General features: G+C 42.0%; 1 protein-coding gene across 1 annotated transcript in view; it reads right to left on the bottom strand.

The window, feature by feature from the left end:
• DNAH5 (dynein axonemal heavy chain 5) overlaps nt 1-14,470 on the bottom strand; it is a 286,976-nt gene that overhangs the window by 28,498 nt on the left and 244,008 nt on the right. The window contains 4 exon segments of the mRNA XM_045441848.1: nt 1,552-1,673; nt 5,948-6,138; nt 6,644-6,758; nt 8,007-8,250. Coding sequence (XP_045297804.1) covers nt 1,552-1,673; nt 5,948-6,138; nt 6,644-6,758; nt 8,007-8,250 — 672 coding nt within the window.

Below are 14,470 nucleotides of genomic sequence, written 5' to 3'. Positions count from 1 at the left end.
TAGGGAGAGTCTTGATTTGTTTAATATCTTCTAATGCCTTTGTGGTAACAATTTTGTAAGGAATAAAGAAATCAATGAAAACTCATTTTCATTATTTTAAGGAAATCTGATTTGCTCCATGAAATCCTCTCATGATCAAGAACAAATTCATTTAGTTATTCACATATGCTTCTTCATTTCCCAGGACCACTCCTGGCACAAAAGAAGACATTTAATGCATGTTTATTATTGAACAAAAAGCTTTTTGGTCAATATTCTATTAATCTAGAGTAATTTGAAATATACCATTTCATATCATCATCAAATGAATAATGATACACATGTTTCCTTTAGGTAATTGAGAAAGAGGAAAAGAATACAGTCCATTATCCTTTAGAGCTTAAAAAACTCAAAGAGAGACAAGCATTCTGTTGGTAATCATCTCAAAAACATAGAACAAACCAACAACATCTGAAGATAAATGTAATCCTATGTTCTCTGGTATATTCCCTTCGATTAAAGCCCCTGGTATATTTCTGGGAGGCCTAATCAAAGGAAAAGGCATTCCAGATCTGTATTTAGAAAGTATCATATAAGAGTAAAAAACAATAACTTCCCTCAGTCATGAAAGACTATATGACATGGAGGGATTTCAGCACAAGATAATCTCCAGAAGACAGCAACTGTTACTGAACAGATATCGGTCGAGGAAAGGTCACTAGCAGTCACCTTCGAGGGGAATAAGCTAGAGTGCATTAAAACCTCCCAAATGAAAGTTATTTCACTACATGGTAGAAATAACGCAGATCACCAGACACAGGCCAAAACATAAAAATACATAAAAACATACAAAGCATTTTTAAAAAGCTGAACATTAAGCTTCTGGTCAACTTAAACTGGGAGGAAAGTGAAGAACCAACCTTAGCACAGGTTCTGGTCATAAAAAAGCCTACAACTCATGGCTGAATAAAGCCACCTTGCTGTCAGTGTGACCTCTCTGGTCTTCTGATGTTTAAGAATCCGTTTCCTGGTTTGTCTCAACTGAACTCTCCAGACCCAACTTCCATGATCCCAGTACATACACAATTCATAGGCAACTGGCTGGTTGGGAAAGGACGATAACTTGTAAAGATAAGGGGCCAAGCACTGGCATTAGATGTAAGTCCAGATGCCTGGCTAAAGCAATATAATGGTGGAAGGACAAGGAGAGGAAGAAGAAGAGAGACAAGGACAAATGGGCAGGCATTTAGATACAGGCTCTTTGTATTTTTTTTGTTTCCATTCAATCTCCTCTTAACTGTATCTAATGATCTAATTAAATCTATCAGTTTCCCCACTTGTGGATCTCCAGTTGGTGATACTGACATATGGTGCAGGACAGTAGTAGTTTAACTTGGGTGGAGTTCGCTTTATCAGAGAGTTGAGTGAGCATGAGCAAGGTCAAACACTGGTAATACCATTGTATGAGTGACAAAGTGAAAAAATCTCTCTTCTGCAAATACTGTAGCTGGTGATAAATCAGGAAGCTGCTCCCCGTGACACGGCCATAAGTTTATTCAAAGCACAAGTTACCTGATCAAGGACATCAGAAAACTGTCTAAGTTTGCTGAGTGCCACTAAATTCAGCCAGGTCATGTCCAGGATCCATTTGGATGGTTTAGGAGGACAAGCTTTAAGGTCCAATGAGGCACCTCCTTTAAAATTAAACATATAAAGTTACTAGACTTTTCTTTCTTTACTCTAAAACAGTCTATTTACAACAGCTTTTGCTTACACTTTTCATTTTAATTGTTTTACAACCTTGACATTTTTTTAACTCAGAAATGTGTCATCATAATGGACAAGCTTTAAAATTTAATAAAGGAATAGATGATTTTAGAAAAACACACTTGAGAATCAGCAATATAAGTGTGGCCCAGGAGGATGCTGAATTCTGTCCTAGCCCCATCTGGCCAAGGTCTGGGACAAGGCAGCTCATCTGTCTGGGTCTCTGTTTCCAAATATATGTACGCTGGGAATAATGAAGCCTGGATGTTGTGATAATGACAGAATGACAGAAAACACATGTGTAAAGCACACGAAATGGGATCAAGACCAGGGCAGAGGGTCACTAAATGAGTAGCTACTGTCAATGTTAAGAAGTGCATGATGTTCACACAAGCTCTTTCAAGGAGAGAATTTATCTAGAAATGTCAGCAGCACTACATGTGTTTAAAGAGTTCTCATCTATAAATCAGTATATTATCTATATCCATTTTGAGCACATCCAAGGATCCTGTGTTGTATCACTTATTTTTGGTCAGTCTAACCACAGCAAATATTTCCATTGGGTAGTGACTCTTATCTTGCTGCTGATTTACCTAAGCTCATGCGATTCATGTAACTCTCACAGTACCATAAAATAAATGACACCTTAAAATGTTGTGGTTGCTCACCTCAGAAAAACTAAATGTGTAAACAGTCATATTTTAAGTCAGAGGAAGAGTTAGAAACTCTTTATAGGATATGATATACTGTTCAATAAACACCATCTATTAAAATGCTTCAGGGAAAACATGCTCCAAGCATAATTCTTAAAAGAATATAACCAATGCATTTGGTTACCTTTTAAATCCTTTTCTGAACAGAGCAGGTCATGAACAAATAACAATACTCAAGATATTTATTGAGCCAATCTCTACTTTATCCAGGTACCCCATGGACCCCACTAAATTACTGTCTTTTGCCAAATCCATCTGAGTATATTCCCAAGAAGGTAAGTGTGGCCTTGAAGCAATTTTGATAAGATTATTAACTCACAAAATCAAAACAGATTGCTTTAATGGCAGGGAGTAGTTAAAGACCTAAGGACGGTGGCATTGTGTTGAAAAATGTCATACCCATTTCTATGGAAACCGTCCATTTTCCAACAAACTCAAAAGAATAAGATATTCACTAGAGAGTTAGGGAGAAGCTATTTATGGGAAGGAAAGGGTGTTTCTTGCAACCAAAGCATTACTCATCGTTTAGTAGAGAGTAACTGTCTCATGAATATCTTATCTGCTTTAACAGTGTACAATGGGCCACGGAGAATGATTGTAATGGGTTGGGGACAGATGTATTTCTGGATAATATGGCACCAGATCAAATGTACTTCTGATGAATAAATGGTTGGAATAGGAATAATTCAAAATAAATTCTCAAGATGATTGAGACTTACGCTGTTGCTTTCATTCTGGAAACCCTTACTTTCGGAAAAAGTAAGTTCCAATTTTTAAGGTAATACTTCGTAAAAATGATGTGTTCTTATAACAAAAAATGTATACAAGTTACACCACACAGTTATAAAGCGGTATAGCCAAAGCAGATTTAGCACGCCATCTGGACTGATCCTTTCCCACCTTGGAGATGAGCAAATTAAAAGACCAGTATCAAAGTACTGTTGCTATCTGAATAACATTTTCAGGGTGCCTGGTGGCTAAGTTGGTTAAGCATCCCACTCTTGATCTTGGCTCAGGTCATGATCTCGCGGTTCGGGAGTTCAAGCCCCGAGTCGGGCTCTGCACTGACAGCACAGAGCCTGCTTGGGATTTTCTCTCTCCCTCTCTTTCTGCTCCTCCCCTCCTCCCTCACTCTCTCTCTTTCTCAAAAAAATCAAAAACAGGGGCGCCTGGGTGGCTCAGTCAGTTAAGCGTCCGACCTCGGCTCAGGTCATAAGCTCATGGTCCGTGGGTTCGAGCCCCGCATCGGGCTCTGTGCTGACAGCTCGGAGCCTGGAGCCTGTTTCAGATTCTGTGTCTCCCTCTTTCTCTGACCCTCCCCTGTTCATGCTCTCTCTCTGTCTCAAAAATAAATAAATGTTAAAAAAAAATCAAAAACGTTTTTAAAAAATCTTTAAATAACATTTTCAAACAAGTGAACTCCCTCTGCAGGGGAGTTCACTCACTGGGTAACTGTCACCAAACATAACCAGCAAAGAGCAATCTTACAACGTAACTGCATTCCGAAGTTTCTTCTGACACTCCGTTTCATAAAGCAGCATTCTAAAACTGTTGAATGCCAAAGACCCACAAAAGCTGTCCAACCTACGCCAGCCGGGGACTAATCAAAACAAACTAAAATACTAAAGAAAATATCACAATGCCTATCATTTGCTGAACACGTCCCATGTGCCGAGATTTACAGAAATTGTATGACTTCTCAAGAATCTGATGATGTAGATTTGACTATCCTTGTCTTACAGCTGAGGAGGCTGAAGCCTGAAAAAAAGTTAAAGAATCTGCTTGAGACACTCATCAAGAAATCAGCAAAGTCACTATTTTCACTTAGTCTTGCTAAACCTAATCCCACATCTGCTATCATCATGCCAAACTGTAACACACTTTACAGTATTTCAACCAGACCTGGATGCATTTCATGAGGAAATGCATTTCGTGCCTGAGTTGAGGCTGTCGGGAACAACTTGCCACAGTAAATGCCCACCAGCTGGAGGACCAGTCAATGAGACAGTATTATTGGAAGGGCTCAGCGAAGAAGTTAACCCCGACACCAAACATCTAAGGGATGTCTCCCCAGTTCATCCACGTGCTCCGATTTAGGAAAACTGAAAAATAAAGAAACCTAAGGAGCAAGAGTTCGAGGGTTAGAGACAAAGAATTAAAGACAGAGAGAGAGAGAGAGAGAGACTGTCCATAAATCATACATTTCTTTTTTTCTTTTTAAGTTTATTTATTTTGAGAGAGAGAGAAACCAAGAGCAGGGGAGGCACAGAGAGAGAGAGAGAGGGAGAGAGAGAGAGAATCCTAAGTAGGCTCTGGGCTGTCAGTACAAAGCCCAACACAGACCTTGATCTCACGACCCTGGGACACTGAGATCATGACCTGAGCCAAAACCAAGAGTCGGATGCTTCACGGACTGAGCTACCCAGATGCCCCATAAATCATACATTTCTAAGTTCAAGTGTAACCAAATGAGTCTTTGTTGTTTCTATAAGATACATATGCAAATGCATATTTATACAAACACGAATATGCATTTATTCACATATGGCTGTGGACCCACACACACCCCCAGGGCACAGCATGTGCCTACCCACACCCCTTCCCTACTGCTGCTTCAGGGTCCTTTTCAAGTTCCTCTGCAAATCTACTCTCCAGGTAAACATGAAAATCTCCCCCCCCCCACCTACTGTAGATAAATCGTGTCTCATCTATAAAGAGATGGCTTAGAAAGGTGTAGTAGATAAAGCCATTTCGACCCGAGCATCATCTCCACAGTTACTTTAAATATTTTTTGTCCAGACATTCAAGAACATGACAGCAAATTTGTTTCCTAGCCTTCCACTGGGCTGTATTGTGCAGTGGCACAGGGGACCTGCCTGTGAGCAATGCCTCAACAGATACAGAATCAATATCTGCAAGATGAGCTCCACAATCACCCCCCCACCACACACACACACACCATGGCTCCAGCCTCAGTCATGGGAGGCTTGACTCCCACCAGAGCATTGATGCTGTCTTCCTTTGATACTCTTCCTCGGCATGTCCCCAAGGCCAGCGACCCCTGCTCCTCCAGGCCTTTACTCACTTGTCCATCTCTCAGGGAGGCCTACCCCATTAGATACCCCACTAAATATCCCATTTAGAATGTTAATTCCCCTTCCCCCAGTCCACATACCCTGTAACTCCCCATCCCCCTTTTCCTGCTTTGCTTTTTCTATAGTGCCTACTAGCTTCTCCCATACTACACAATTTACTTGTTGTTTTAGGATGTGCCCCAAGTGCCTAGTCTGTGCCTTGGCATACAGTAGTAGGTTCTCAATAAATATTCATGCAATAAATGAACAAATAAAATATTTCACGTATACGCAATCTCCAATGACGTGCGGGGAAACTACTGTAGCCAGGAAAAAAAAAATAATACCGCACAAGACCTTCAAAGAATTCCTACATCTGGACCCATGTACAACGCTTTCTATTGTTATACTGACCTTTGATAAGGGTGAGAAACTCTTCATGCTTCACTCGGTTCCTCTGGATGTCGATCTTCAGGGTAAGCAGCAAGGTGAATAAGAACTTGTGCTCCTCATACAATCCCCGGGCTGCATACTTGTAAACCTCGTAAGTCATATGCTCAATGATATTAGCAATCCTCTTGCTTGTAATTGGGCTCTTGGCCGACCTGGAGGAGAGAACGCTTAAACCCAGCTTACCCCACCGCCCTTTCCCATTGTCCATAAAAACAACCTCTTTAACGGCAAATACATAACTTTGGCGAGCCAGTTCCTTTGTACACAAGAATCAGCATCCTCAAGCGAAAATAACAAGCATTCTCTCAACATAAAATAACATAACAGAATCCTCAATGTTGCCTACATCGATTTTACCCGCAGGGTACTGTCACTCACAAAAAAAAAAAAAAAAAAAAAAGTCTTGGGAATTTTCTTGTGTAACAGAAACACACAAAACCAAAGGGATCAATCAATGGATGAAGAGTTGATGGGCCTGTCTCTGAGCATAACATGACAAATGAGAATGATTTGTTAACACCCTGGCAATTACACTACACTTAGATTAAAAAAAGAAAAAAAGACTCAGTAGCAAAAGGAAAAGAAGTTACAAATGTAATGTCATCATTCTAGCCCACAGATATAGAATTCAGCTTGGCTTCCTGAGTGCAGACGTACCGGGCTAAGGAAAGGTCAAACAAGCCAAGAAACTGGCGGAGCGAAGTCTGATACATTTCATTAACCAAGCGCATCTCAGTGATGAGGAAGTACAGGATGCTGCCCCGTGTCGCCACTGAAAGACAGAGAGCAAGGTTGCTTGTGCTACGAGGGTGGAAAAGAAATGATCTGTGCCCAGACCAGCCTAAACTCCAAATGAAAACAACAAGTTTTATTTTTATCAATGACTATCTACCAGCTCTGAGAGTCTAGAGCAATGCTCATTATATATATTTAACTCTTATTTATAAGCTCTGTGTAAGCACTCTGCTATTTGTGTTTATCACACAGCATTTTTCCATTTTAAGACATTCTTTTTTTTTTTTTTTTTCAACGTTTTATTTTTATTTTTGGTACAGAGAGAGACAGAGCATGAACGGGGGAGGGGCAGAGAGAGAGGGAGACACAGAATCGGAAACAGGCTCCAGGCTCTGAGCCATCAGCCCAGAGCCCGACGCGGGGCTCGAACTCACAGACCGCGAGATCGTGACCTGGCTGAAGTCGGACGCTTAACCGACTGCGCCACCCAGGCGCCCCAGCATTTTTCCATTTTAGAACCTCTTATGGATTTAGAACCCTTATGAATTTCACTATATTTTTTCATAGGTAGAAAAGGTAACTGATGGAATCGCAAACACTCTAACACGCAGCAAAGTGTGTAGGCATTTTATGGACCTCATTCTTAAGCTCCATGAGGAAGCCTTGACTAAGCTTGGGGTCAGGTTGGCAAAACAAGGCATCATCGCAAAGATGATGCTCCTGACTCTCCACCAGCAGATGATGCTGTTTTGATTATTTTTTTCAGAAAGAATGATAAATTTCTAAAGGGAATTGAGTTCTTTTAGCAGGCCCCTCTTGTAACCAATGAACAACACTGCTTTGCAAATTGCTGAGTAAGACTAAAGCACTCCCAGGAGACCAAGGAACTACCTTCCTAATACAAAGACTGCAAACAAAACACCGGCTCATTGTGACCAAATGATAAAGAACTAATGAGCAGCCCACAAATGCTGCACCAATTCCTTAATTTCAAAACTGTAGTCAGACGTTCTTTAAAAGGTCTCCCTTTTTACTTTCTAATTTAAAAGTAAGTTCACAGGGACCTGAAAGAATTTGCTAACTAACATGGATTATCAGCACCTAGAGAATTTACACCATTAAAAAATGTTTTCTCCCAGTCTTACTGTATATGTCCCAACGCAACATCACAAAACAGGAACGGCCACCCCACTTCACACAGCCCTTACTTCCTTCAGTTTCTCTGATTTTGGTTTGTTCCTCACTTCATTTTCCTGTGACATTTGTCTTTCATTACCAAACTCACCAGGTCTGTATTCCTCCCGGGCTGAGTTAATCTGAATTTCTGTCTCTGCCGAAATCTCCAGCTTCTGTGTCACCTCTTCCGCGGTCTTTTTTGTGTTGCTCAGCACGACGATGAGACTCTCGTCTTCCACCAGGGACCCCTGGGTACTCGTCAGCCGGTAAAGCAAATTATCTTCTAGCTCCTTCATCCTTCTTTTGTTTGCAGTTACATCTTCTAGGAGATGAGTTCTCTCTTTCTCCAATTCCTGTTAATTTGCATAAATATATTCTCTTCCTTAATTAACAACTATTGTTTGGCCATCCCTGACAAAGTTCACCTAGAGGACTGTTCTCAAGCTCCTGTAATGTAGTTATCATATGTGGCTGCAGGAACTTCACGAAAATAAGAGGGGAGCTAATGGAGGAAAGAACTGGTAGCAAACAATGTGAAACTTACTAAAAATACTATCAATATCCACCGTACCGTCTATTTATTTCCTAAAGTCAAATCACGTTACGTGACTTTTGTGATTATATTTAATCTTGTTTGAAAAGTGAAATATGTTGAAAATATATTGAAATATATTTGAAAAGATACACACAGATCTCTCAGAATAGATTCATTGTCTTCCCTTAGTCTCTTACTGATAAGAGCTCTGTTGTTTGAATGTGATTATGTTCAACCTGCTAGTTGAAATAGTATCCAGTTCTCTGAAAAGCAAGGGTCCAAATGACAGGCAAACAACCTGTGCCACTGCTGCAGGTACATTTAAATTGAAAAATGTTCTGGGCCTGAACAGGTGCTACTCTCTCCATGACAAGTAAAGTTTTACATCTTTCCTGAAGGATCTTTATAGATAGCTGGGGAGAGAATGGTTTAGAAAGATTATTGTCCATATTGGTTACTTCTTCTTCTTGGTGGTTTGGAGGGGGAGAGTCCGTGGAACAGAAGGAGAAAAAAGATGGGACCAGTGAGGATGGGGAAGCAGGGAACAGCCATGACACAGAACCAGACAAAGGCAGGGGCGCCTGGGTGGCTCAGTCGGTTAAGTGTCCGACTTCGGCTCAGTTCATGATGTCACATTTTGTGGGTTTGAGCCCCGCGTTGGGGTCTGTGCTGAACTCTTGCTCAGAGCCTGGAGCCTGCTTCAGATTCTGCGTTTCCTTCCCTTTCTGCCCCTCCCCCGCTCACATTCTGTCTCACTCTGTCTCTCAAAAATACATACATGTAATTTTTTTTTAAATTAAAAAAAAAAAAAAGAACCAGCCAAAGGCAGCAGGAAGCCCAGAGGCAGGAAGACAACAGAGAGGATGAGCCTCTGGCACCAAGTCAAATTGTACACAAAAGTCAGATTATTTAATGAGAGGCTCTAATTCTGAAGCTAATAAAAGAATCAAAAATGGAAAGGAGGGGCGCCTGGGTGGCGCAGTCGGTTAAGCGTCCGACTTCAGCCAGGTCACGATCTCGCGGTCCGTGAGTTCGAGCCCCGCGTCGGGCTCTGGGCTGATGGCTCGGAGCCTGGAGCCTGTTTCCGATTCTGTGTCTCCCTCTCTCTCTGCCCCTCCCCCGTTCATGCTCTGTCTCTCTCTGTCCCAAAAGTAAATAAACGTTGAAAAAAAAAAAAATGGAAAGGACAGTGAGGAGCAGAAGACATGAATAGACACTTTTCCAAAGAAGGCATCCACATGGCCAACAGACACATGAAAAGATGCTCAACATCACTCATCATCAGGGAAACACAAATCAAAGCCACACTGAGATACCACCTCACGCCGGTCAGAGTGGCTAAAATGAACAAATCAGGAGACTACCAATGCTGGTGGATGTGGAGAAATGGTAACCTTCTTGCACTGTTGGTGGGAATGCAAACTGGTGCAGCCGCTCTGGAATATAATGTGGAGGTTCCTCAAGAAATTAAAAATAGATCTACCCTAGGACCCAGCAATAGCACTGCTAGGAATTTACCCAAGGGATACAGGAGTACTGATGCATAGGGGCACTTGTACCCCAATGTTTATAGCAGCATTCTCAACAATAGCCAGATTATGGAAAGAGCCTAAATGTCCATCAACTGATGAATGGGTAAAGAAGATGAGGTTAATATATACAATGGAATACTACTTGTCAATGAGAAAGAATGAAATCCTGCCTTTTACAGCAACATGGATGGAACTGGAAGGTATTATGCTAAGTGAAATTAGTCAGTCAGAGAAAGACAGATACCATATGCTTTCACTCACATGTGGATCCTGAGAAACGTAACAGAAGACCATGGGGAAAAGGAAGGGGGGAAAATAGTCACAAACAGAGAGGGAGGGAGGCAAACCCTAAGAGACTCTTAAATACAGAGAACAAACTGAGGGTTGATGGGGGGGGGGAGGGGAAAGTGGGTGATGGGCATTGAGGAGGGCACTTGTTGGGATAAGCACTGAGTGTTGTACGGAAGCCAATTTGACAGTAAATTACATTAAAGGAAAAAGGACAGTGGGTAAATAGTATTTAAAAATTTGGACAGAAAGATATGCATTAGTCAGTTTGCTTGAAAAGCTTTCTAAATATAGTGCCCACTGACCGATGCTTAGACGCATTAATGAAGTAATATGAATTTAAGTGTGACACAATATGGGGAAACCAGGGTTCAACGCATGGTTAAAAGGCATGGTTGGCAGTTCCAGTTGTGCTCAGTGGAGCTACCTGGGCATGTGCTACCAAGCTCAGATTTCCACAGCAGCTTCAGCAGGGTAAATATTCGATTGGGTACTCCGGATATGGCTCAGCAGTTATTGTAGATTCTACTCCCCGCTGAGAGAACTAGAAATCTAAAGTTATAAATAGTGATTGGGGTGGCTGAATGGCTCAGTCGGTTAAGCATCCAACTCTTGATTTAGGCTCAAGTCATGATCTTGCGGTTCATGGGTTTGAGCCCCACACTGGGCTCTGTGCAGGCAGTAGGCAGGCTGCTTGGGATTCTCTCTCTCCCTCTTTCTCTGCCCCTCCCCAACTCTTGCACACACTCTCTCTTTCAAAATCAACACACTTTAAAAAAGTAAAAAAATAATAAAGTTATGTGCAGCAATGAATCATATGAAATCATACAAAATATAATGGGACTACTCATTAATTCCATGATTAATTGGGTGACTTCCCTTTGCTCTGGTCCAGTGCCCACACGAACATCATGGGGAGGGAGAAGCCACACGTGGCCCAAACTGCCATTGTGAAACCCTAATGCAAGTCCTTTCCCTTTAGTGCTTAATTTATGTACTCATTTTTAGGATTTTCTTTTTGACTATGAGAAACATCGCATAACAATTCCACAAACTCTGTCTTGTGTTAAACACCATCGATACGCTGGTAACTGAGAGCTTCTTCCCAGCTCTTCACCATACGTGGTCTCGATGTCTCCACGTCAATGTCGAAGAGATGTCCCCCCCACCCCAGCAACACTACCAAAAGGGAAGTCAGGGCTCTTTCCTGCATACCTGCTGCCCCCCAGCCTTCCCCATCCCAGCAGACGGCAGCCCCATTCTCCCAGCAGCTAAAATTTTGGAGGCCTCTGTCACTACGTCCCTTTCCTCAAACTCCACATCCTGGTCATCAACAAATCCTATCACCTCTACTTCAGAAACAGACCCGGAGGCCCCGGAGGCTTATCGTTCCTCACCAACTCCACTGCTGACACCCTGGTGCATGTCTCTGTCATTTCTCCTCTAAATGACAGGACCCAAATAGGCCTCCCTGCCTCATCCCTACCGCCCGTTGTCTATTCCCAGCCTACCAGTCAGAACACTGCTCTGAAACATACCTCCTCTCCCCAAACCCTCTAAGGACTAACCATGTCTCTCAGAGTAAAAGCTAAGACCTTACCACAGCCTGTGAGTCTCCTTCTTCATTTTGCACCAGCCACATCCAGTAAGCCCTAAATCAGCAATAAGCCAGAGCAGGGCCCGGGAATCTAACCTACCTCCAGATGATGCAGGGCTGCTATTCCTGTCTGTTCAGGGCACCACACTTGGAGACCCACTGCCTTAAACACATAATGTACTCTCCTACCTCAGGGCCTTTGCACTGGCTGTTGCTGTGTCAGGCCCATCCTACCAGGTAACTTACTCCCTCCTCCCCTTCAACTTCTCCTTAAATGTCACCTTCTCAGTGGAACCTACTTTGACCACCCTGTTTAAAATCATAGCCCACTATCTGATTCCCTGGCTCTCCCTCTTACCCCACTCTGTGTTTTTAAATAGCACTTACCACTTTCTAACATAACATATAAATTACTCATTAGTTAGCCTCCAAGGATTTTTTTGGTTCATTAATACATTCCCTCAACTCTTGGAACGATGCCTGGTACACAGTAGGCTCTCAATATTTTGGAACGAATGACTAAATTCTATACCCTGTTTCAGACTGAAACAAAGAGTGAACAAGAAAATCCAGGCATATCTTGGGGCCAGAAATAGAAATGTGAAAATTCTCACCCTGTGACTGAAAACCACAGATTTAAAACAAAGGCTCTAGTAACTAAATTGCATGAAGACAAAGGGCAAAGGCCACCGGCCACTGCTTCATGTTCTGGCCAGTCCATCACCACTGATTGAGCAGCTATGGCGTGTAGAACTGTACCAGGCCCTGAGCACAGCGAATCGGGTCCAGGGACATTCCAGCAAAGGAAAATTCCCTCGCTAAGCAAGACAAAAGCTCGGAACCTGTATCACTTTCTTAATTTGGGGCGGGGGGGGGGGGGGCGGGATGTAGCAATTCCAGCAAAACCTGCCTTTATCACTTTTGTTTCCTTTTATTCGGTTACGTTTTTTTTAAAAAAGCTTCCTTAGTGGTTATTTCAATTCATTGATTCACTACATAAGAATCTCAAATTTGAAAAAATGTAATAATTAGTACAGAAAGTGACATTTCATGGCACCTACAAAATTCCTTTCCATAAGCAGCTATAACAAAAGAACTCACACTACCATTACACTAAGAAAGAAAGTAGGGGCACCTGGGGGGCTGGGTTGGTTCAGCATCCCATTCTGGATTTCAGCTCAGGTCATGATCCCAGGGTCATGGGATCAAGCCCTGTGTTGGGCTCCGTGCTGAGAATGAAGCCTGCTTGAGATTCTCTCTCTCCCTCTGCTCCTCTCCCCATCTCACGCTCTCTCTCCCTCTAGAAAGAAAGAAAGAAAGAAGAAACGAGGGAGGGAGGGAGGGAGGGAGGGAAGGAAGGAAGGAAGGAAGGAAGGAAGGAAGGAAGGAAGGAAAGGTAGCTAAAGGGAAAAATTCAAATATTTTTTATTCCCACATTTTGCACATTATCATGATCATTCCTGAGTTCCTAAAGGTGAGCGTTATAAAAATCTTCACCTGAAATAAAGAAGATGTGGTTTCTATATACAATGGAATGCTACTTGGCAATGAGAAAGAATGAAATCTTGCCACTTGCAACAACGTGGATGGAACTGGAGGGTATTATGTCGAGTGAAGTAAGTCAGTCAGAGAAAGACAGATATCATATGTTTTCACTCATATGTGGATCTTGAGAAACTTAACAGAAGACCTTGGGGGACGGGAAGGGGAAAACATAGGTTCAAACAGAGAGGGAGGGAGGCAAACCATAAGAGACTCTTAAATACAGAGAACAAACTGAGGGGGCATGGTGGGATGGGGGAGAGGGGGAAATGGGTGATGGGCATTGAGGAGGGCACTTGTTGGGATGAGCACTGGGTGTTATATGGAAATATATATATATATATATATAATAAATGAAATAAAATAAAAATTAAAAATAAAATAAAAAATAACAGCCACTTAATTTGACATAATACCTGTACACATGCTAGCTTTTATCTAGCATTAAGCTGAAATACATCTGGACATTAAAAGAAGAAAACCTCCTCACCTGAAGGAGGCAGATAAGGGAGGAATGTAAAGCCATGGGAAGAATGATGGTTTGACAACAGGAAGACATAGGTTTGAATCACAGCTCCCAGGATCTAACAGCTGCCTGACACTGGCCGTGTTATGTGACGCCAGGAGCCTCAGTTTCCTCATCTGTGAGATGGATGTAAAAACAGCTCAGAGAGTGAGTATGAGGATGTAAGTAGGAAAGCAGCTACGACAGGAACTGAATCATGATAGCTGCTCAAAAGATGTGTCTCCTCTCTTATCCCCTCCCTTGATTCATTCCAAGCATGGATTTTTGGAAGCATTATAATACTTATTTGGGAAATAAGCAGTTTGAAAAATAAAATTATAGGTTGGCACAAAATAAATCATACTTTAGAATTTCACACATCATTACTAAAGCATAATAAAGTGGCTGAAAAAGGGATAAAAGGGATAAAAACTTTCTAATCTTGTACTTATGCTAAGGATGCACGTTTTTGTGTCTGCTGGGAACAGACAGAGCACGGGGCTGTCAAATCCATAAACCGCCCCCTGTCTTATCAGTTCTTCCAACATAATATGTTTTCTTCCTCCATCCATTT

Source organism: Leopardus geoffroyi, chromosome A1 (genome assembly GCF_018350155.1).
Source record: "Leopardus geoffroyi isolate Oge1 chromosome A1, O.geoffroyi_Oge1_pat1.0, whole genome shotgun sequence".
NCBI classification, from domain to species: Eukaryota; Metazoa; Chordata; class Mammalia; order Carnivora; family Felidae; genus Leopardus; species Leopardus geoffroyi.
This window is presented reverse-complemented; position numbering and strand designations above follow the sequence as displayed.